Source organism: Tetrao urogallus, assembly GCF_951394365.1.
Source record: "Tetrao urogallus genome assembly, chromosome: 24".
Taxonomy (NCBI): Eukaryota; Metazoa; Chordata; class Aves; order Galliformes; family Phasianidae; genus Tetrao; species Tetrao urogallus.
The window spans coordinates 1,265,915-1,288,039 of record NC_136837.1 but is presented as its reverse complement, the minus strand read 5'-3'; the positions used below and the strand labels follow the sequence as shown (position 1 = coordinate 1,288,039).

General features: G+C 51.3%; 2 protein-coding genes across 2 annotated transcripts in view; one reads left to right on the top strand and one right to left on the bottom strand.

The window, feature by feature from the left end:
• ANKS1A (ankyrin repeat and sterile alpha motif domain containing 1A) overlaps positions 1-18,676 on the bottom strand; it is a gene marked incomplete at both ends in the record, with an annotated part of 78,624 nt that extends 59,948 nt beyond the window's left edge. The window contains one exon of the mRNA XM_079546293.1: positions 18,456-18,676. Coding sequence (XP_079402419.1) covers positions 18,456-18,676 — 221 coding nt within the window. The remainder of the gene's footprint in view (positions 1-18,455) is intronic.
• Positions 18,677-19,308: 632 nt separating this feature from the next.
• Positions 19,309-22,125, top strand: TAF11 (TATA-box binding protein associated factor 11; the record flags this gene model as incomplete). Its single annotated transcript, XM_079546534.1, has 5 exons — positions 19,309-19,506; positions 19,594-19,733; positions 20,147-20,234; positions 20,732-20,828; positions 21,995-22,125. 5 exons carry the CDS (start codon positions 19,309-19,311, stop codon positions 22,123-22,125), a joined length of 654 nt encoding a protein of 217 aa, XP_079402660.1.

Genomic DNA, 22,125 nt, shown 5'->3' with positions numbered 1-22,125 from the left:
TCCATCTGTGTTAGACTGTTTTAAACTTTCTCTCCTCAAGACTTATATTTATAAGCCTGGACAATCACACTCCTCCTAACTGAACACGTTTGCTTCATTTCATTTTTTAACTCAGGGTAGGAATTAACAGCACCCACTAACCTCCAGTGTAATTGCTTTTAAATAAAGTCACCCATTGCTTTTTACAAAGTAGGTTTTGCTGATCATTTCATTTCCTCCCCAGCACGTAATCACCACAACTCATTGTTTGGGACGGGGCAGCCTGAGCAGTCAGTGGGTTTTCTGCAATAACAGCCATTACTATGGGGCTCCCAGCCAGAAAAACTCTACACTGCAGTCTATAAAAGCAGCAGGAAAGGCACCAAACCAACAGGGATGCTGTACAGACCAAGTGGAAACACAGAAGTCACGCAGCACGCTTGCACTCCAGCACATTTCAGGTGGGATTTGGGAAGCCTGTCCCAGCTGTGATGCCTGACCCAGCAGCCCTACTGAAAGGCTCTGGAGTTCTGAGATGGCCACAAGCCATCTTGGGAGGAGAAACACCCCTGAGGGAAGCTTTATCTAAGAGGATAGGGAAGTAAGCCACAGAATCCAGTGTGCCAAGGAGCCGGGGGATCCCTGTGCCCCACTCCCCATTCTGCACTTCAGAAGCAAACAGCAAATCTCCGCACAAATGCAATGCATCACTCGAAGGGTGATGGATCACATGATAGCCTGAAGATATGAGACCCCAAAACCCAAAGGATGGAGTTCAAAAGGGCTTGTGCCCCATCCAGCTGTGGCAGTCCTGAAGCGTGCAGGGACCTGAGCCATTTTCAGACCCTGCTTTATTTTTGGCAGTGGGCTCATGAAGTCTGGTTGCCCAGGCAATTTAACTCTGGATTTAAAGCAGCAATTAATGGTTAAAACCAGTGGCAGAAGGCCTGGGTATAGCCAGGAGGGCTACTGGGGGCTCCAGTCCAAACTCCCAGCACAGCACAGCCTCCCTGCAAGCAAAAGCACTCCCAGAAAACCTCCTCAAACATGGTCTGGTTCACGTGTTAGAGGGAAACACAGAACTCAAATAACTGGGAGCTGGAGCCCAAGCTGGAGCTGGCTCAGCAGCAAGGCCTGGGTACCAAGGGATACATCTGCTGGGATCCACGTGTCCTTCCTGTCCCACCGCACCCTCCTGCCCTTTCATTCTCACCAATACAGAAAGCTTATCAAAGAAAGGTCAAACCAGAAAGTTCAGATGGAAAGGATTTAAGAAGAGAACTATTTATACTTCAATATCAGGTCTACAGTAGAAGCCAGCAAGTTCACAGAATCATAGAATCCTTAGAGCTGGAAGGGACCTGAGGGCCATCTAGTCCAAGTTCCCTGCAATCAAAGTTCTCCTGCCTGCACACAACCCAACTTCCAACCCACTGCTATGGATGCACAGCCTACGATGAGATCCTGAGCCTCTCATTTTAGAGCTCAACACATAGGAAAATAACTCCTACTGCAGTCTGCATAAAGAGAGTTAGAGGGCATTTGAATGGGAACTTGACTTCTGGAAGACACTACAGTTCCTGCAGAGCATGAAAACAGCCTGAGCTCAATGGAGAAAACATTCTGAGAACATACAGAGAGAAAACCTCCAACCAGAAGCAGTGTACAGACAACTCTTGTGGCAGCCCTGACTGAAGCAGAACAGATCTGCACTCCTTGCAGCCGAGCTGCCCTCAGGCTTGTTGGAAATGACATCACTCCTGTAGGCATCTCAGAGCTTTTGACACAGGGATGAGAGCACCGAAGGACACTGCTCAGCCAGCCCCAGCTGGGGGCCTCTTCAAAGCAGAGGAGACCTGAACACCAAAACCACTGCGATGCTCCTCGAGTGCTGCAAGACAGCGTGCAGGGGTGACTCTGAGAGCCATGAGGGTTTTGTCCCCGCTGTGTCTCACTGCCTTGGGACAGGCTCTGCCTCCAGACCTCTGTTTTCTCATCTATGAAATGCAAACACAGCACTGAGAGAAGCAGAGTATAAAACCCAAGCACTGCTTACAGTGGGACAGGCAATTAAGACTGAACATAAAGGATGTAAGAGGAGCTCTGAAAACTGCAAAATCTGTTCTGTTGGAACTAACTCTTGCACTCCATTTCTCTTGCTCCATGATTCAGCAAATGCTGCAGCTTCTGAAAGAAAACTTCCTGTTTGCCAAAACTGCTGAATAAAGCGCATCGCTTCAGGTCACGATGAAGAGTTCTGAACAGAGGATATTTGTCCTCTTGCTTATTTTCCGTTTATTCCTTCCTGTAACTTTACTCACAAAGCTGCATAGGGCAGCAAGCTGCAGCAAAGTCCGACATAAAGAACAACTCCACGTTTCCTGAGTCCTCAGGAGTAGATCTGCAGCCTCTGATCCGTGCCGCAGAGCACCTGGAGGTGCGTGCATACAGACAGAAGGCCACTGCCACCCCAATGCCTTTACAAGCTTTGCACTCACTACAAGACATGAGAACTGAGCCTGAAGACGTGGTTCAATGGCCCAGAGATGAATGGTGACCAGGGCAGTGACTCCTCGTGCATGGCCTGCAGGACATCACCCACACACAGCTCTGTTCTTAATATCCACAAGGCTGCTAAATTCTCGCAACCCTTCGTTGGTATTTCCTGCTCATAGACTGATGATACAAACAACTCTAATGCTTTGTGCAAGAATTCAAGTTGAAGGAGCAGACAAAAGAAGCTGATGCAGGCTGGAGGAGATTAAAGCAGCCTGGGCCAGGGGGAACGTGGCTGGAGCCCAGGCAATACTCCTCAGCCCCTCTTGGCAGGGTTAGCAGAGTCCCCAGCGAGCAGCATAGTTAGAGTACAGCAAGCAGAGCCCAAGTGGGGACCTCGAGTTTAAGGAGGTCATCACACTTCATGCAGAAGTTTCTTTGCTATGGAGAGCAGAGCTGGGATGACACCCTGGCTGCCCTCCTCCTGTGCTCTATGTCACTGCCAGCCCTGTACACCTTCTGCATTCCCTTCTTTCTGTTCTGCAGATTCTTTCCCAGCTCGGCTCTCCAGGCACACCAGCACCAATGCGACTGCACTCAGCCCTGCTGCCAGGGCCCATCATACAGTACCCACCAAAACCACACTTGGTGCAGCAGAGTTCACACTGAAAGCACAGTGGTTGAGAGCTTGGTGTTACCATTTTACAGCTGCGGTATCACTTACACAAATAAATCAGACACATTACAAAAGATGCGGGTGGCCATTCGCAGAGAATAACTGCACCAAGCTTGCAGAGCATCCCAGCATTTTAAACTCGTACAGAGGTCTCACTCCACATTCCAGCCCTGCCCAGGAAGCCTTCGCTATATGCAAAATCCTCCCACTAACAGCACTGCCTTCTTGGCTAAAATACAATTTCATATGCTTAAATGCAAGGGAGGAAGCTGACCCCACGTGCTTCTCAGGACCCAGGAAACCTCGAGGAGCTGTTGGGGGGAAGGCGATGCATAGAGCAGGCTGCACAGCCCTGGGAGAGCCAAAGGCCACCAGCTTTCACATGCAAAGCAACAGGGGAGTCAGAGCAGAGCACTGCCAAAAGCGCTGAGAAAAGCATGGAGAAATCCCCCACACTGAGAGCAGAAAGTTGCATTGAAGAAAAAAAAAAATCACAATGGCAAGATGAATGGGGAAAAGATTCCAGAGCTCAAATAACGATGGGTAGATTAATTGCAGGCAGGTCAAAGAGCAGGTCGGGATTCACAGGGCTGGTGGGCCACAAATCTCCAGTTCTGGGCAGCAGGGGAGCAGTGGCCCCCCTCATGGGAAGGAACACACTGGAGAGGACAGGGCTGAACACCATCAACCTGTTGTCTTAATGCTTCCTCGAGGATATAAGGAAACCCCACCAAAATACAGTTCTGCAAAGCAGGAATCTGCTCACCAATTAACACACAGGAAAAGGAGAGCAACACCTGTAAAGAGAGAACACTGGGTTGTAAGCATCCCATTATGAGATGTGAGAGGGAAAGCAGCAGAGCGGACACACGGATCTGCTGGGATGGGAGCACCGTGCCACGGAGCCGTGGAGCTGAAGTTAAAGCTGCAGCTGAGCCACGTGCATGGAATGCACAGCCATGGCCAAGCTCAGCCCCGCACCAACCCTGTGAGCTCCTTCCAACAGGGAAACGATGCCAACACCTCCGCAGCAGAGGCTGTTAAGGTGGGGATGAGTCACCTCTTGCCCTCAGCAAAGTCTTGATGGCGCAGCTCTGGGATTCACGTTGTGTCAGCAGCGCAAAGTGGGGCTGTGCTGCATGGCAGAGGTAACACAGCTGCTTGGCCATCCCCACAGCAGCAACCCACACCTCGCTGCGTGTTTTTGTGCTCTGCACAGCAGCGTGGGCTTGCAGCAGGCAATCTATCAGGGAACAACAACTGTGTTTCCAATTAGAGCGAGCAGGTGAGGGCACGCAGAGCGCGCAGCTCGCTGCTGCTGGAGGTGCTTCCCCTGCACTAATTGCAGGCGGCTGCTTCCAGAAAATTCCTTCCTGCTGCACAAAAAGGAGCACAGTTTCCCAGTGCAGGCATTTCCTTGCACATAAAACAAATCTCGAGCACTGAACTCAGTGGGAGCCTGCCGAGAGCTTTACCTTGCTGCACAAAAGGTAACGGCCCCACCTAAGAGCAGTTTCCTGATTTATGGATGTATTTCTCGGCAGGAATTATTTTGCAGCTGCATTTGGGTTGTTAGCAGACCTGGCAGAAGCCACCTCTGTAGCTCTTGCAACAGCTGCATCCACAAATTTGAAGGAGGAACAGTTGAATGAAAGCATGAGATGAACGTTTCCATCACATCAAACAGGAAAACTCACGGATATTTAAATAAATCAATGCCAGCAGCAGAGCAAGTCTCCCATCTCAACCAGTGCTCAGGTAGCAAAGAGCACCTGAAAGGAGACAGCAGAGCCCTGTAACATTATCACAGCAAAGAAAAACAGGGGGTTGGTTTTTGATGAGAGTGATTTTTTGATCCCCGACAAGCATCTGGAACTCTTCCCCTCCAAAATGTTGGCCCAAAGCAGGTTTGGCACATGAGAAAATCAACTTCCTTCGCAGCAAAATTGTCACAGCGCCCAGTTTCCAATATGGGATGTAAAGCTGAAGTTTCCCAAGAGATGAGAATCTGTGCATTGGGTGGGGGTGGGAATGAGTCCAGCACCTCACTTAAGGCTCATGTTCATCCCTGCCTTTTCCTTTAGCAGAGTATTTTGAACTAAGAGCACTAAACTGATACCAAACAGAAAGCTTAATCCTATTGCACTAAATGAGATAGGCAGGGAAGGATGTGTTAATACCTGCAAGCAAGGCAGCTGGCTGTAAGAAGCAATACATGATGCCATGCACAGGTGGAGCCATGGGACATCACCTCTGTCCTCTTCTCCAGCACCACTGCAGACAGCTTCCAGTCCTTCTGTTCTCTGAAAGCATCAGGGCTTTTCCTTAGCATTCGTCAGTTATTTGGCAGTGGCAGAACTGCTTGAGTGCAGCAAAGAAGCTAAAATGCTAAACATTAAGGGTTCAAAACCCAGTGCATTCCTCACATCCCATCGGATCCATTGGAGCCAGCAAAGTTTAACAAGGTACACTTTCCTTCAAGTCAGCTGGCCACAAACTCCACTATGTGATGACAGTGGACATGGAAAAGCAGAGACCTCAGGATGGCAGGAAGGCAGGACAGCTGTCAGGGACCACGAGGACAGAGCCACACGATACCAAGCTCTGCTCCAGAGCTCTGGGCTCTGCCAGCACACACGTGCTCTCACTGTGCCTAGCAATGAAAGCAGAGCTGTTGATGAGGGATCTGAGAGCACAAGCTCTCAGAGCAATAGCAGCCATGCAAGAGATCAACTCAGGAGCTGGAAGGGGCATCAGGAGGTTGTTCTGGGCTGCAAGACTTGGCCTAATGGTGCAAGAACGGTCATAGCCACCACCACTAACCTCTGGGATGCAGGTCCTGCTATGGTGACACAGGGGAGGGTCAGCATCACTATAGAAAGCAGTCAGCCAAGCTGAAACTCAGCACTAGGAGGAGGGCAGCCCTACCCTTACAGATGGCTGCTGGCAGTGGAAATGCATCTCTTTAAACTTAATGCATGGGGGGGGGGTGGGCTGGGTCACCTCCCGCATTGTGCAGCAGCAGACACACGGATGGGTCACTCATGCATGCTGCCCTCACCAAAGAATCCCTCTGAGCAGGAGGCAAAACAAATAGCTGCAGGGGAGGAAAAGCCAGGTCTGCTTGAAGTGCATGTGCTGCCCTTTATTCTTAAAGCCATTACAGACACTCGCCCTGCAAGCTGCTCCCATTACCGAGCGTTTCCAGCCGATTACATGCAACCAAGCAGAGCTCACACAACGAGGCTCTGCATGTTAGCACTGATGGTGGGGGATTGGAGAGCCAGACCTCAACAAAGCCCTTCTGAAACATCATTTTAAAAAAAATGTATTAACCATCAAGACAAGGGAAGCCAAGCAGTCAGCATCTGCAGGGATGAGTGTCCAGGGCATGCAGCATGGGGAGCATCTCCCTGTACACACAGTGCATGGGCAGCACCCTGCTGGGAGAGACAAAGCACAAAGGGAAGGTAACAGCAAAATGTTGTCCCCACGGGTTCCTGCAGCCTTCACCTTTGAGGCTGACCCACATAATGCTTCTTGAGATGACAGCACCCAGAAAAGACGCAGGGATTCCAGAAGAGAAGAGGAAATGCTCACTTAAAGCCATTAAAAAGGAAAGAGTTTGCACCCAGTATCCAATGCACACAAGTGAATTTGAGATGCAGTCTTCACTATTACCTTAATTGCATTTTCCAACTGGAACGCCTAAATTTGTCAGGAAGCAAACATTGCCTACCCAGTGCTCTGATGTAGGATTTTACCTGAAGCACTGACTTCAAAAGCTGCTTTTCTTCTCCTAAGGGGAGAAACTGACCTCTAAGGACAGCCAACATTTTGCAAAGTGCTCACAACTGTTTTAATGAGATTTACTAAATACTGCTTTTACAATGAATCCTCTTTTGCACCCGATTAGATTGTTTTCAAGGAAAATGAGCGAAAGAAAGCAAAACACTCCTGCACAAATTCAATAAACTGAGCAGCATTACGGATGTCACAAAACAGCCTGGAGCTGCCAATATCTCAGAACTGCAGTTGGAAGCAGCAGCACTGTGAAGGTAAGCACTCCTCGCTCTTCATTTGAAGCTGAGCTCTACATTTTCTACAGTTCTGGAGAAGATGCAGCTAAAGGGAGGAAAAGACAGTATTGAGCTGTCCAGGGGCAGAAAGTGGGGCTCTGAGGACCTGACGGAGCTGTAGGTGTCCCTGTGCAATGCAGGGAGTGGGACCAGATGGCTCTTAGAGGTCCCTTCCAACTCCAATGGCTCAATGATTCTAACAGGAGCAGAACACATCCAGAAGGGGCAGGCTCCCAGGCTTTGCTGACAATTTCTCACTAAGTGCCACATGTTCCCTCCATCAGCACTTCCACAGCACCAAAGCAAGCTGCCTGGCAGCCACAAATCCCTGATCAAAAGCACTGAGCAGCTCAGGCTGCAGCTGGCAAACTCACACCGCGTTCCCCCCTTCCCTTCCATGAGAGCTACAGAACCCCACAAGACATGACAGCCAACCAACAGAAATAGAGCAGCACGTCTCAAACTGTACACATCCACTTGCCCTGCCAACTTCTGACACACAGACTCACAAAGGCTCTGAACGTAGAGCAGAAAGCATCGCCAAAAGGAACTTGAGCAAGAAACGTAGAGTGCATTTCATTCCCACTGCCTGTCAGTGCCCCCATGCAGGGAACTGATGCACCAATTAAGTGCTTTGGGTTGGCAGGACACATCACCCTCCGCTGTCTGCTCTGTGGAGCTGCTAGATGCTCGTTGTCAGATGAAATCAATGGGATTAGATCCAGCCAAAGTGACTGTTTATTTTTTCCCCAGCACCCACAGTGATCTCATCCCATACACAGCTCAGTGTGAACTGGGATTTCTAGCAGGGAAGCTTGCATCTAGGAGAAAGGGTGCCTGCTATCCTTCCATGCACAGACTCTTCCATCTGTAGAGGGGCTCAGGTGGCCCCTGTGGCCACGGTGCCCTCCAGGCCACACACAGCACCTCTGTGTCACCTGCCAGCCTGCTCCTGCTGCCACAGCACGGGGAATTCCCTCTCAGACCATTGCTAATGCCTGACCTGGAACAGATGAGAAACAGGTAAATAGGCCAAGTAAAGCAGAGAGACAGAATGAATTAGTCCTGCCCTACATCAATTATAAAGCAAATGCAATTGGTTTGTATCAGTAACTACATCCAGAGTGCACTTCTGCCTCAGGGAGACAAAAAAAAAATTAGATGGGGGCTGATGTACCATCCACTGCCCTGGTAACACTGCTGAGATCTGTGATGGTGGGGTTCTGAACCCAGGCTGGCACCGGTGTGCTGGACTGTCTGGGCATGGAGGGAGGACAGACCTGCCTCAGGACAGACCCACAGGGCACCAGTGTGAGCAGGGAGAAGCAGTAAGCCTCAGGGAAAAGCAAACTGTTCTCTGCTAGTGAAACCTGAACGCAACAGGATGGGAGAATGAGGCCCTCAAGGAAGGGAACACAGGTCCAGGAGAGGACTGCCTGCAATGCTGGCACAAACGAGGCAGCTCCACACGGCTGCAATGACTGCAGATGAAATTCTTTCTCCATGAGCTTGTTAGCTGGTTAGGGAAACGACAGGACAAGAGAGAGCACTGGCAGAAAGGAAAAACAGAAAAGTGACCTACAGCAGCTTCCAGGGAAAAACTGAGGACACAACGGACTGGGTCATGGTCACAGCACTGAGATAAGCTCCTGCTCAGCCCTGGCTTGCATCAAGCAAACACAGAAAGCATCAGCTTAAGACTCACAGCACAGCAGTTCCGAAGGAAGCTTATGGAAGCTGGGATGGCTGCTAAAGGGAGCAGTTGTGCACTTGAGAAGCAGTTTCTTTGTTAAATACAGTTCTCTCAGCCAGAAGCTGCATTTAGCAGCACAGCCCTTCCCAACCTCACATTCTTAATACACAGTACAGATGTACATGCAAGTTGGACTATTAAAGTGTAAACTGATGCAGAGGCATTGCCTCTAACAAGTTCAGGGACACTGCAACTCAATCCCAGTGAATAACTGCATCTGAAGCAAGGGTCACCCATACAGCTCCAAGGGTTCCAGAGCACCTCACGTTGCTCAGCATCTCCCCATCACCAACATGGACGGCCTTTGGGGAGAGGAAGCACAGCCTCCTTTTTCTCCTGTCCCTCTCACAGTAGAAGCAGCGCACACAGCCACCTTGGAGCAGCACTGCAGACCATTACAACGTGCCCCATGTTCCTGAAGAACTTAGAACAGAAAGCAAAAGCCAACCATGAGTAAGCTGGGGAGAACACTGAGCTCTTAACCACCTCACACTCAGATAACATCAGTGAGCAAAACCTCAAGTCTTGCAAAGCGGTTAAGGTCAATGAAGGAGGATAAACAGCTTACCGTGTATTTACACTCACACACAACTTAAACACAACATTTAGCACTCAAATGTTTATTTTGAGATTCAAATTCCTCCTTTTTGCTAACCTGACCTCAAGAGCCAACATCCACCTGCATCTGAAAAACGGGTCCCAGACGACAGGGACAAGCGTGGGTCGAGAGCTGCACATTCACAGCGATGAGCCTGTAGGCACACTAAGTCAAAGCAGAGGCTAAGAACAGTGCCTTGCCTCTTCCAAGTCATTCCAGAGCTGCATTTAATGATCTCTAGGCTTGAATCTGCTACAGCAAACCCTCTGTGAAGGCAGCACAGGCTCTACGGGACAGCAGGAGCAGGACTGGCCGCCCCTCTGACTCGTTTCCAGCTTCAGAAGAAAGCAGGATGGATTCCGTGCTGCAGCTCAGCCACTGCAGCCAGCTCCAGGCTCCCCAGTACAAAAAAAAGATAGGGATCTTGTGGAAGGAGCTCAGTGGAGGGCTACAAAGACGAAGAAGGCCTGGAGCATCTCCTGTGTGGGGAAGGGCTGAGTCACCTGGGTCTGTTCAGCCTGGGGAAAAGAAGACTCAGAGGAGATCTGATAAATGTTTATATCTAAAGGAGGGTGGAAGGCAAATGGATGAGGGCAGGCTCTTCTCGGTGGTGCTTAGCGATAGGACAAAGAGTGATGGCCTAAAACTTGAACACAGGAGAACAACTTCTTTATGGCAAGGGTGACGCAGTGCTGGAAAAGGCTGCCAAGGATGATGTGGGATCTCCTTCTATGGAGATATTCAAGACCCACCTGGATGCCCACCTGTGCAACCTGCTGTAGAGAACCTGCTTGAGCAAGGGAGTTGGACTCTATGACCTTGAGGTCCCCTCCAATCCCAGCACTCCTGTGCTTCTATGATTCCCACCAGTGGCCTCAGCCCAGGTGCTGGGTAGCACACTGGGATCACATCCTCCAAGTTCGGTATACTCAGCTCTCATCTTCTAAGTTTTTTCTTGCTTCACCCTTTTTGTGAAATAATTCCTGTTGTTGTTAAAGGAAACATCCCCAGAACACTAAATCAAGCACTAAGTACGCACACCTTCCAGATGCTGCAAGTTTTCAGCTGGTTTCAACTGGGTGGAGATGAGGCATTGAATTCAGACTCCAGCAGGCTGAGAGGACACGAGAGGAACGCAGTAATTTCACACTGCACAGAGGGGTTACTGACATCACTCCAAGACAACCAGAAGTCACCCTTGGGGGATGGCAGGATAAACCAAGGCTGCTCAGACGCCTCTTATAGGACAGCCAACACTTCTTCACACTTAACTGCAGCAAGAAGCTGTGGCTCGAACGGCTCGCTGGGTCCTGGCAGACCAAAACCCAGGTCCATGGCACCTGCACACCATATTTAAGTCATCTGATGGCCCTCATGATCCTTAAAGAGAACCAAGATTAGAACGCAAAGCTTTCAATCCTCCAGAGATCAAGGTTTTAATCAGAAACCTGTTGCTCCTTCCTAAAACAAAAGGGAAAAGGCTCTGGTTTCCAGCAGCAAGGAGGGGGCTGTGGGCCCATCTGTGCCGCAGCGCTGGCCGCCTTTAATCGGATTACATTCTAAAACCAGGCAATTTACTTGGTGATGCCAAACTTGAAAGGATTGCTCATCGTGTCTTAATTAGGATGAGGCAAAAGTCATTTCACCTAATTTCCAGCCCACTTCAATATTAGATTTGAAGGCAACCTATGACATTTTCGGGCTTGTTTGGCGTAAGAGTCTGAAAACCAGCAGGCAATAGGATCAGATATAAATCTAATGAGATAATGTATTTACATATTATTTATGGCACTCACTTTCAGGCAGGGTTGTGTTCTTGCATCCTAAGTACACAGCACTGCAGATACTTCCTTTTAGCTGGAAAAAGCTTGAGGTCTATTCTTAAATTTAATTTCCCTTTAAAAGAAACCATGTGTTTAAATAACAAGGGGAGAGTGCTAATGTAATCAGGGTTTACCAAACCTAAACAACGTGAACTCAAACTCTCGCTTCCCTTAAGCAAAATAACACAGGCTCTCAGAGAGCTTTGCATTAGCCCTGCTTGCACACTCCTGCTTTAAAAGCAACTTCTGCAGTTCCCTTCACATCCAGCTAGGTTCAGATATATACACTGATTTTAATCTGAAACACTCAGCCACGCAAGGCGGGATGCATCAAGTCAGGAATGTGCATGCACACGTGGTCTCTGCACTTGGCATCTTCCTTGGGGCTTCCCAAACTTCTCACACGTTCATCTTTACGAACCACTGGGGAAAAGAGCTGCATGAACGGTGCTGCAATGAGCCACAGCCTGCTCAAATCCTTGGTCCGGGCAAAAGTCAAGTCAAAATCCACCCAAATACACACAGTGCAGATGAAAAACAGGGCTTTACACTCGAGCTCCTTAGCCAGCAGTGTGGGTGCTCCGTGGGATCTTCTTCCAGGACAAACACCTACAGAGAACTCTGCCCTGGCACGAGGCACCCAGCTGAGTCCCACATTTGGTTTGAGTTAAAGGGTGTTCAAGAAAATTCAGTTCCAAAATTCATCTGGGCTTTTCAAAGTCCATCATCTCCCAGTCTGTGCAACAAAGGGGCGCTCTGACAATTAAGCATGATCGTTAAAGCAAGCCACGGGGATTCACTGCAGGACAGAGACACGAAGAACATCCATGGACTGCTCTGCATTGAGGCACTGCCTTACTTTGGGCAGGACGCGTCCCACTGGGGTGGCAGCAAGCAGTCCTTTGGGACACAGCGCAGAGAGAAGCTCGCCCGCTCGCTCCCAGGCACTGCTTCCTTCCTGAGCACGGTTCACACCTTTCTGCCCTCCTGGCCTTTAATTAAGCATTTTACCCCTCCGTTGGACTATCGAAGATCTTTCTTTGAAATGTTAGTGCATCTGGGACTGGAGCTGTCAGCCAATTCCTGTTTTTCTCCTTTCTGCAGAGAGCAGCTGTATTAGCTTCTCCAGTCTGTTGCTATAGAAACAAATCAATCCTCAACAGTTTTATTTTTACCATTTTTCTGTGAAATAGGATTTCTCTCCTTTCTAAGCCTGAGCTGTACTCCAGAGCCAGCTCTCTGGGACGGGCACGGTGCCACCTCCACATCAGAAGAGCCTCACACCTGGGGGCAGTGCGAAGAGGAGACCACCAACACCCCACCTAAAGGCACTTCCACGAGGATGCTTCACCTTGAGCTGATGGCTGCAGCGCTCCTGCAATGCTGCTGCCTCCAGGTGGCACAGGAGGATGACAGCCATGCTGGGGACACTCACCCATCACTGCAGCCAGGAACCACAGCACAGCTCACCCATCCTCACTGCCTCCAGGAGCTTGTCTCATCCTCATCCAAGTGGAGCTGCCAGAGAATTTTCCCTTTTGGTCTGGGATGAATGCAGGTGTAATCCGTTATCTACGACCTCTGTTCTGCATCCCATCTTTCACTTCTGTCTTTCACAGCCTGCTTGCTTTTCTTTCAGGCACCCTAAAGCAATGCACTACATTAAAAACCACCACTGGATGAGTGCTGTTTCTTGGCTCAGTTGCTGCTCGTATATCAAATGCTGTTTCATACATTCATACATTCATAAAGCTGAGCTCTTTGCCAAGCAGCCTTGCTCCAGTGGCTCCACTCCCACAAACACACATTTGGGGATCACTTCACACAAAGCTGCTGTGGGACAACTGCTCTTGAAGCAGCAGAGGGCAAGGGGGGGAGCCTGCCCCTCCACACCTGCAGGTTTCCACCCCCCCTGTATAGGATCTAGGAACAGGGCCATCACAAACGAAGCTGTTCTGCTGGGTCAGCCAGCTGGAGCGAGTTACTCTGGCACAGCCCCATGAATGCTCAAACATCCATTGGGGAATGAAAGCAGGAGAGGACAGGATCACTGCTGCACAAGCGTAGTCACAGCCTTCAAGTCTCCTTGTTAGTTGTCAAACCCCACTTCTTCAGCGTTCAGCCCAACGCCGCACAGCTCTTCAGAACACGCTGTGCTCTGGATGCACTCAGGTGTGCAATGACGTTCCTCCAGTTTCAGGCTTGCAGACTGGTGCAAGCCTACAGAAGTGTTGGCATCTCATCGCTCAGGCGTCTCCTGTTTGTTTACACACATAGCTGTGGGATTCGTGCTGAAATTCCTGCACACAGCTCAACTGCAGGACAAGAAATTGGGGCACACACTAATCAAAGAGCTGGCAGGGGATCCCCCAGCCAACCACTCAGCCTGCTGAAGCCTCGCAAACATCCCTTTGGCCAGCAAAGTAAATATGGACACGAACACTGCGGAATGCAGCTGCTAACCCAGCATCACTACAGCCAACCCTCAAATCCTCGAGATGCAAATGTCAAGGCTGCATCTGATGATGCACACACCTGCTTGGTCCTCAAGTTTTTCTGGGGAGGCTCCAGCCAGCTTTTAAGCCAGTCCTGCTCAGGGCACAAAAAACACAAAGCCATGGAACAACCCGCATGTGAGCACTGCAAGATGAAGCTCCTGGAAGGGGTGTCACCCAGCAATGGGAAGCACTGGGAACTGTGCTCCATGCCCACCTGGATGCACTGCTCTCACATGGGGATGCTGCAGTGACACAGAGCCTGAGCTGCCCGGCACTCCTCGTGCCACAGCACTGCCAGTGTGGCTGTCTGAGGTCATGCATGGAGCTGCTGGCACGGAACACACACCTCATCACAGAGCTGTGCTGACCAAAGCAGCAAATGAAGTGTTTCAGTGCTGCATTAGAAGATCACGCAGATGCAGAATGGTTCAGAGTCACTGCCAATAACTGCAGCCCTCCTGAATTCCTTAGAAAGTGCTTTGGAAACAACTTGCAACGTAAGACTTGGTGCACACCTAATGCCTGTGGTGTCCATGCTCTCAGCAATATCAGAGCGATCTGCCCTGCTTTGCTGTGTGCAAGGCAGGGTGGGGAGCAGGAGAGTTCAAAACTGGGCGAGATGCTGTTAATGACAGCCCTGAGAAAAGTGAAAACACAGCCAGAGTGTCTGCATGCTTCATAAGAATGCTCCAAGAGGAACTTCCTCTGGGTGAGGGAAGGGAAAGATGAGGAAACATTCTGTTGGCACCTCTACACAACCCCTGAAGTTGGACCTTGGAGCCAGGCGGCTGCTCCCCACCCCACATCACCCAGCACTGGGGCTGTGCCTCCTGGCTGCCAGCCCTGGGCACGCAGAGCCCAATAGCTGAACCCTGTGCTCTGCTCGCTGTGTTGCTCACCTCATTTTTGCTCAATAGAGGAGGGCCCAGGCACCAGGAACTGCTCACAGAACAGATAACCCTCAGAAAGCGTTCTGCAGTAAAGCACTAACAAACATTTTTAAGCCATCAAGCTGTGCAGGAGCAAATATAAAACCCCAAATACAAAAGCCCACTTTTTCATTTAAGAAAAAATCATTTTTCCGACTTTAACCACACTTGGGCTACTCGAAGCTACTTTGAGTGTTTAACCATTGTACCATGTCATTTCCTAACCCAAAGAAAATACTCGCCAGTCATAACTGCAGCAAATTGAGCGGAACACTTGCTGCGGCTTCAGTGAAGGCACAACCAGATCCTTCCCCACAACAGATGCATGCAGAACGCCCTAGCTCCCTGCAAAGCCTGTCCCTGACAGACCTACAGGAGCTGAAAGCCCAGCAGCAGCCCCAGTTTCCCCTCTCACCAACAGAGATCCCATCTTTTGATATCGGTTGGTGAAAAGAAGTTGCTTTTTCTGCAGGGTTGTGCTTTCCACTGGGGTGTGTTTTTCTACCAGATATTTTTAGCATTATGGAGCAGCACGTTTGCCCCCCTGGGGAGAGACTTCATCTTTAATTCCACCTCAGTGTTTCCTTCTCGTTTGACTTCTCACAGTCTATCACATCTCGCTTCCTGCTTACCTGCACGACTCGTGATTGCAGTGGGAGGTCTCACGCTGTGATGGGAGCTGGGAGCCTCGGGCCCTGCTAAAGCTCACCCTGAAATCCCAACAAATGCAGTGATGCAAAATCTTCTCCACTGAACACTGCTGGGGGCACCTTCTGTGCCTTCTGGACCGGCATTTGTTCTCTGTACAGATGTGGCGCCACATCCACACTGTGTCTGAGCAAACAGCTGCTTTGTACCCATCTTCAAACTGTGCTTCTGGGACAGCCGAGACTGAATGCAGAGAGCAGGCAGTGAGACTGCTGCAAAACAGGGACTGGAACATTGTGCTAGCATTGGAGAGAGCAGGAACCAGACAGGGAAGGAGCAGGAAGGCAGGTGAGCACCCCTCCTAAGCACCTCCCAATCAAAGCTCTCTCGTAACACACGCACAGAATTCCCTGCTCTGGGTGCTTACTTTGTGCTTTCTTCACTCACCAGCACTGAGTGTCTATTGCTTAACCTCCAACCTCCACATTACTCCAAAGCTGTTGTTGCTGTCCGTTGGGACATTGCACTCTGGGGACAGCTGAGCTCAGGGGTGACCCATTGGCACCCACCACCTCCTCCCACATCACATCCCTTTCATTTCCCAACCTCTGGCTTTCCATCAAGTGTCAGGCAGACAGAATTTCATATTCCCCATTTCCAAAGCCTTGAAGTTATTTAAAAGGAGGACAGCAGGGCAGGGCTGGCTGTAATTAAGCACCGCCACACATCCTCCTCCCTGCCCCCAGGAGCAGAGCAGCCGAGGAGCTCCTGACCCATGTTGGAGCTGCTCCCTGGCACCAATGGGGCTGCCATTATGGGGGTCTGCCATCACACTTGGGTCTGGCATTGCTGCAGCCACACTGATTGCCAGACACTGACACAGAGCAGCCTGGAATGCAGCGATGCATCCCCATAACACAAAGTCACCACCATGCGCTGTCGGTGAGCGTGGCAGAGCTGTTACAACTAGAGGTTGATAACACTTGTGGTGTGTATTTAACTCAGCTGACCCTCTCCACTTTATCTGAACAGCCCTTAAGTACATCCATCTTCTGGTGCAGAAAGCCTGAAGGGTTCCGAGCCAATTTCCCACTCAATACAAGGGCTCAGTGTTTTTAGTGTATTAAATGAAAAAGAGAAATTTTGACCCAAGTGCAGATTTGCATTGCAGAGAAGCAGATTTATACACCAGGGAAACGTAAGCACTGGCAGCCACTGGGCTCTGTGCTCTGCTCAGAGCGCAGCAGCAAATCTCTGATACAGTGATAGAAAAGTAGATCAAATCTGGCTACAAATAGGCAAGCTGTATCCTTTCAGACACTCAGACCACAGTGATGGCGTAACTCAGAAAGGGCTCAAATCCTCCCTTCCTACCCCCAAACAAACTACTTGCTCAGGGAACAGAACAGTGCTGGACCAGCAAAAAAGCTGCAACTCAAGAAATGCACCAGCAAGTGGCTTCCTTAGGAGATGCCAGAGGGGAAAAAAAAAAAGAAGAAAACACTAACAAACATCTAAAAGCTTCAAAACGGAGTGAATTACACAGCATGGTCCTTTAAATGCAAAAGCAAAGGAGCGTGCCCTCCTTCTGGGTGCCTGTGCAGCATGCAGCACAGCTGACCCTGAGCTGCCAGCCACTGTCAGGCTGAGCTGCGGCGAAGCAGCGTTGCTGCAAGCAATGGCAATAATGGAGGGCGAGCAGACAGAGCACAGACAGTGAGAGGACACCTTGTTGAACACCCAGCTGCACATCTAACCTGTACATTCACCCATGACCAGAGGAAACCCATGCACAGTCACCAGCCCCTGCTGGCACACTGACCCAGAGTCCTCCTCCTCCAAACACACGTCTTCCCAGTTACACCAGTCTGCTGCAACCAACCACAATCAGCAGCCGAGCCTGCAGCAGCCTAGGGGAGCAGGCAGGGCCAAAGCCACCACAGGGCATCACCCAGCCCTGCTGCAATGCTCCCCCAGCTTACAGCCTTGCCTTGGGGCACAGAGCCCCAGGGATTCTGCTCCCAGCCCCTGCAGCACCACCTCCATGCTACCATAGCTCAGGGCTGCTCCAATCTATGCTCACACACTCTACGTACTCCACAGTCCAAGTATCCCACCACAGTGCCTCATCCCATCCCCTTCATGCACTCCTTTCAACCCACACAGGCCCAAACCCCGGGGGCAGCAGATCTTGGTTCCCCCTTCACTTACAGTACAGACACATCCATGTCCCACTGGGCTCCATCCCACGCCACAGGAGCTTAGACAGCCCCTGTCCCACAGCCCTCCTGCCCACACATTCCACCCCATGCACAGATTCCAACCCACAGCTTCCCCGTTCCACAATCCCTTTGTCACCCCCCAGCACACCAGCAACACACATCCCCTGTGCCAGTCCTGCAACCCCCAAAAGCCCAGCTCACACTTACAAACCCACTAACCCCATACATCTTGTGCCCTCAACCCTATACCCCATCAACCCCACAATCCCTACCTGCCCCAGTCCTACAACACCCCTATGCCCACACCTCACCTCAAGCAGCACAGTCCTCAGTGTCCCAGCCCCATATGCACCCCCACTCTAAGATCCCTCCAGCCCACACACCTCCATTCCTTCTCCGCAGCCCTACAGCACCCCAACCCTATGCACCCCACAACTCTAAACTCCCACAAAGCTCAATGCTCACCTCGAGAGCCTAGACACATTTAACGCCCCACTGCCTTCCCCACATCCCACCCCACAGCTCCAAACTCCCACCTCCTACCCCAAAAGCCCTGCAGCCCCTCAGCCCTCCACAGCCCTCACACCACACAGCCACCCATAACAACCCTCCCACAGCCTCAAGCCCTGCGCTCACCTCTAAACACAGCCCAGCTGCCCCACGGGCCCGCAGCTTCTCGGCCCCACAGAGCTCCCCAGGCCTGCAGCCCCACAGCCCTACAATGCCGTCATCCCTCACAGCCCCCCCGGCTCACCTCAGCAGACTGGACAGCGGGTGCCCCACACCACCACCTCCACCTCCTCCTCCTCCACCGCCGCTTCCACCGCCTCCACCACCCCCGGAACCTCCACCACCACCTCCTCCGCTTCCCCCGGAACCGAAACCGGAGCTGAGGCGTTTTCCCGACAGCAGTTTCTCTACGGCGGGCAGGTTCCCGGTACGGGCGGCCTCCAGCAGCTCCTGCTCCTTCCCCATGGCCCGGCCCGGCCGCCACCACCGCCTCCCGCCAGGCCACGCCCCGGAAGGATGCTCGGGGGGCGTGGCCTGCGGGTGCGTGGGCGTGGTCTGAGGGACCCGTTTGTGCTATTGCGAATGGGCGTGGCCGAATGTATCTGGGCGTGGCCGAATGTAGCTGGGCGTGGCCTGCACTGAGTGGGCGTGGCCTGCACTAGTGGGCGTGGCCTGCTATCCCGCAGGGCGCTCAGGAGGACTCGTATTTTCATCCCCTTCCTTTTCATGAAGGAATGAAGCGCGTACAAAACACAGCCCTGCAAAACGATGCATTAAACTCGCAACCTCAGCTACAGACGAGGCAGATTTCCACCTTAAAGAGGTTAGAAACATTTCCGTGTGCAGTCGCTTCAAGCAGCCGTCTCCGCTTGAAGAGCTGCCACAGCCTTCAGGTCGGAAGCAGAATCCTGAACTTGCTTTCAGCTCCCGAAGGAGCTTCGTGGGGGGGGAAAGGTCCCGTCCCCAAGCTGAGCTCAACTTCCGAAGGCCCCACGGCGCTCAGACCCATGGAAGCCCCGTTGCCATAACGACAGCGCCCCCACCCGCCGGCCGCTGTAGTGTGACGTCATCACTGCGCGACGGCGCGACGCGGGGCGATGGCGGAACCCGGAGAGCCGGGTCGGGAGGAGAGAGGGAGCGGCGCCGAGCGGGAGCCGTCACCCACCGCCTCATCCCCTACCGGGGGCGGCGCTGAGGCCGCGGAGGAACCGGCGGCCTCGGAGGGGGCGGCAGAGGGGGAGGCGAGGGAGGCTGGAGGCGGCGGGGAGCTGAAAGTGGAGGCTGCGGACGGGGAGGTGAGGACACGGCGCCGGGCTCGGCCGTGAGGGGCGGGGAGCGGGAAGCGAACGGGGCCGCCGCCACAGTGCCGCTCTCTCGTGCAGGTGAGGAGCGCGGAGGGGGAGGCGCTGGACGGGGAGGACCTGAGCCTGCAGCCGTCGGCGGCCAAGAAGGTGAAGCTGGAGCTGAAGGAGAGGAAGGAGAGGAAGCACAAAGTGGACGAAGATGAGATCCAGAAGATGCAGTGAGTGCGCCCGGGGCGGGGGGTTCTGACAGGGCTGGAGGCGTTCAGTCCAAATGAGATGCGAGCCCCCCCCGAAGGGAATGGCTCTGCTGGGACACCACAGCCATCGGGTTTGGGTGGTGCTGTGCGGGGCCAGGAGTTTGGTGTGGGATCCCTATGTTTCCCTTCCAACCCAGGATGTTCTGTATCTGCAGCTCTTTCCCAGATCCCTCTGAGCTGCCTCACCATCTGCGTTGCAAATCTTAACACAACTGGAGTGCTGTTGTTTTCTCTCCAGCTCTTTTTTATGCTGCTGGGAGGCTGAGGATGGTTGCAATGCTTTACAGAACTGTGTCAGCAGTCTGACGAGCTTCAGAATTGTGCCTGTTTGGTTTTTTTAAATCTCTGTAAGTGATTCATTCTCTCCCCTCCAGAATACTGGTCTCCTCCTTTTCTGAAGAACAGCTGAATCGTTACGAGATGTATCGCCGCTCTGCCTTCCCCAAAGCTGCTATCAAACGGGTACGACTTCAGTCATGCTTCAGCACAAAGCAAACGGGCTGAGCCTGGCCACGCTCCCAGCCCAGCCTCACACACGTACATAAACTTATCACTATGGGGGGCTCAGCAGTTCAGGACTGTGGGCACTCACTCCCTCCCCTCCAGCCACATCTCAGCCTTTGTGGCCGTCCCTAGATCTGCTTATCTGGTTATGTTGTACTCAGTGCGCCCGTGGGGTTTATGCAGTTTAAATAGGAGCTTATCTCATATGAAAGTAGTTTGGGGGACAGTTGCTAGTACAGATCTGTAGCTGAATAAAAGTAATCTAAAATTGTTACAGCTAGCATGTGCCCACAGTTATAGGACCTTATTCCAAAGATCATTCACTGCTGTTTCTGCTCATTTTGTTTACTGATGCTTGATATTTGGCAGGCTCCAATTACTAAATATAATTTGAAATATTTCACTGTTGCTGCATGTGCCTCATTTGACTGACTGCCTCTTCTTGGTTTGTGCAGCTGATCCAGTCCATCACGGGCACATCTGTCTCTCAGAACGTGGTTATTGCTATGTCTGGCATTTCCAAGGTCTTCGTTGGGGAAGTGGTGGAGGAAGGTGAGCAAATCACATTATTGTTCAGTAAAAGGTTAAGAACACAGAGAGAGTGCGTTGTTTAAAGCAGAACAGAAGGACATGAAATAAAGCTGGACTTCTGTGGCTTCTTCTCCAGGTCTGCAGCTTGACAAACGGCCCTGCAGAGCCCTCCTGCTTTCAGCAGCAGCAGCAGAAAGCTGCTGTTGAGACTCAGGGGGAAGTGTGGCATTGTCCATATTCCACTCTAATGCTGTTAATATAATTGCCCATAAACTAGTAGAGATCAGTGAGTGCCTTCCTCCTTTTTTTATCCTTTCTGCAGAAGATAACTTAGAAGTTCTTGCTCCTACATGAGTAGGCTGCAGTGCCAAAGCAAAGATCTCATTAATACTACTGTGACAAATTCAGCTTAGAAGGGAAATGTGTTATTTAAGCCTCTTAACCTGCAAGATTCTTTGTTACTGCAGTGAGCTGAGATCTCCTTGGCCTGTGCAAGGCTGACCCAGCTGTGTGCGGGCTCATGCAGAGGAGGAAAAGATTCTCGTTTTTTGTGCCAACAACTTAGTACAGGCTTGTCACACAAAACACACGGCCTGGATGTGCAGGGATTGCCATCAGCGAGGATGATGCAGCTTCTGGCACTTCTTATGCTTTGACTGTGTCTGCAGCTCTGCGTTGCCAGAGGCTGTCTGGATAAGCAGCTTCACTGCTGTACTTAATTGCTTCATGTCCTTGGCAGGAGACCTGAATGATACTTACCAGAAACGAAGAACAGGGACTGCCCTTCAAGTCAACTGTAGGCTGTTCCCTCCTATCACTGCTGCACACAAGCCCCAGAACATACTTCACGAGCTAGGGGTGGTTTTACAGTAGCAAGTTTAAGATGATGAAGCCTTGTCAAGCTATTGCATGACCTAGTCTATTCCATAGCAGCTGGAATGTTGTTAAAAAGCAGCTGATTCTGAGCTGGTATTGGTGCCCCAAGGACTGGTTTTTCTTCAGAGAGACACACAAAGCTGTTTTGTTCTTGTGTACAGATAAAACATGAGCTGTAAACCTTGAGCAGTGTTACCTTCTGCCTTTATTATCGAAGTTCAACCAGTAGGAGGCTTTTCAAATGTCGCCTGCTGGGAGAACAGCAGAGCTGAGCTGTCCTTGCTCATGTCAACTCCTGTTTTTTTGTTTAGCTCTGGATGTGTGTGAGAAGTGGGGGGAGCTGCCACCTCTGCAGCCCAAACACATGCGGGAGGCTGTCAGGAGGCTCAAGTCACGAGGGCAGATCCCAAATTCCAAATATAAAAAGATCATCTTCCACTGA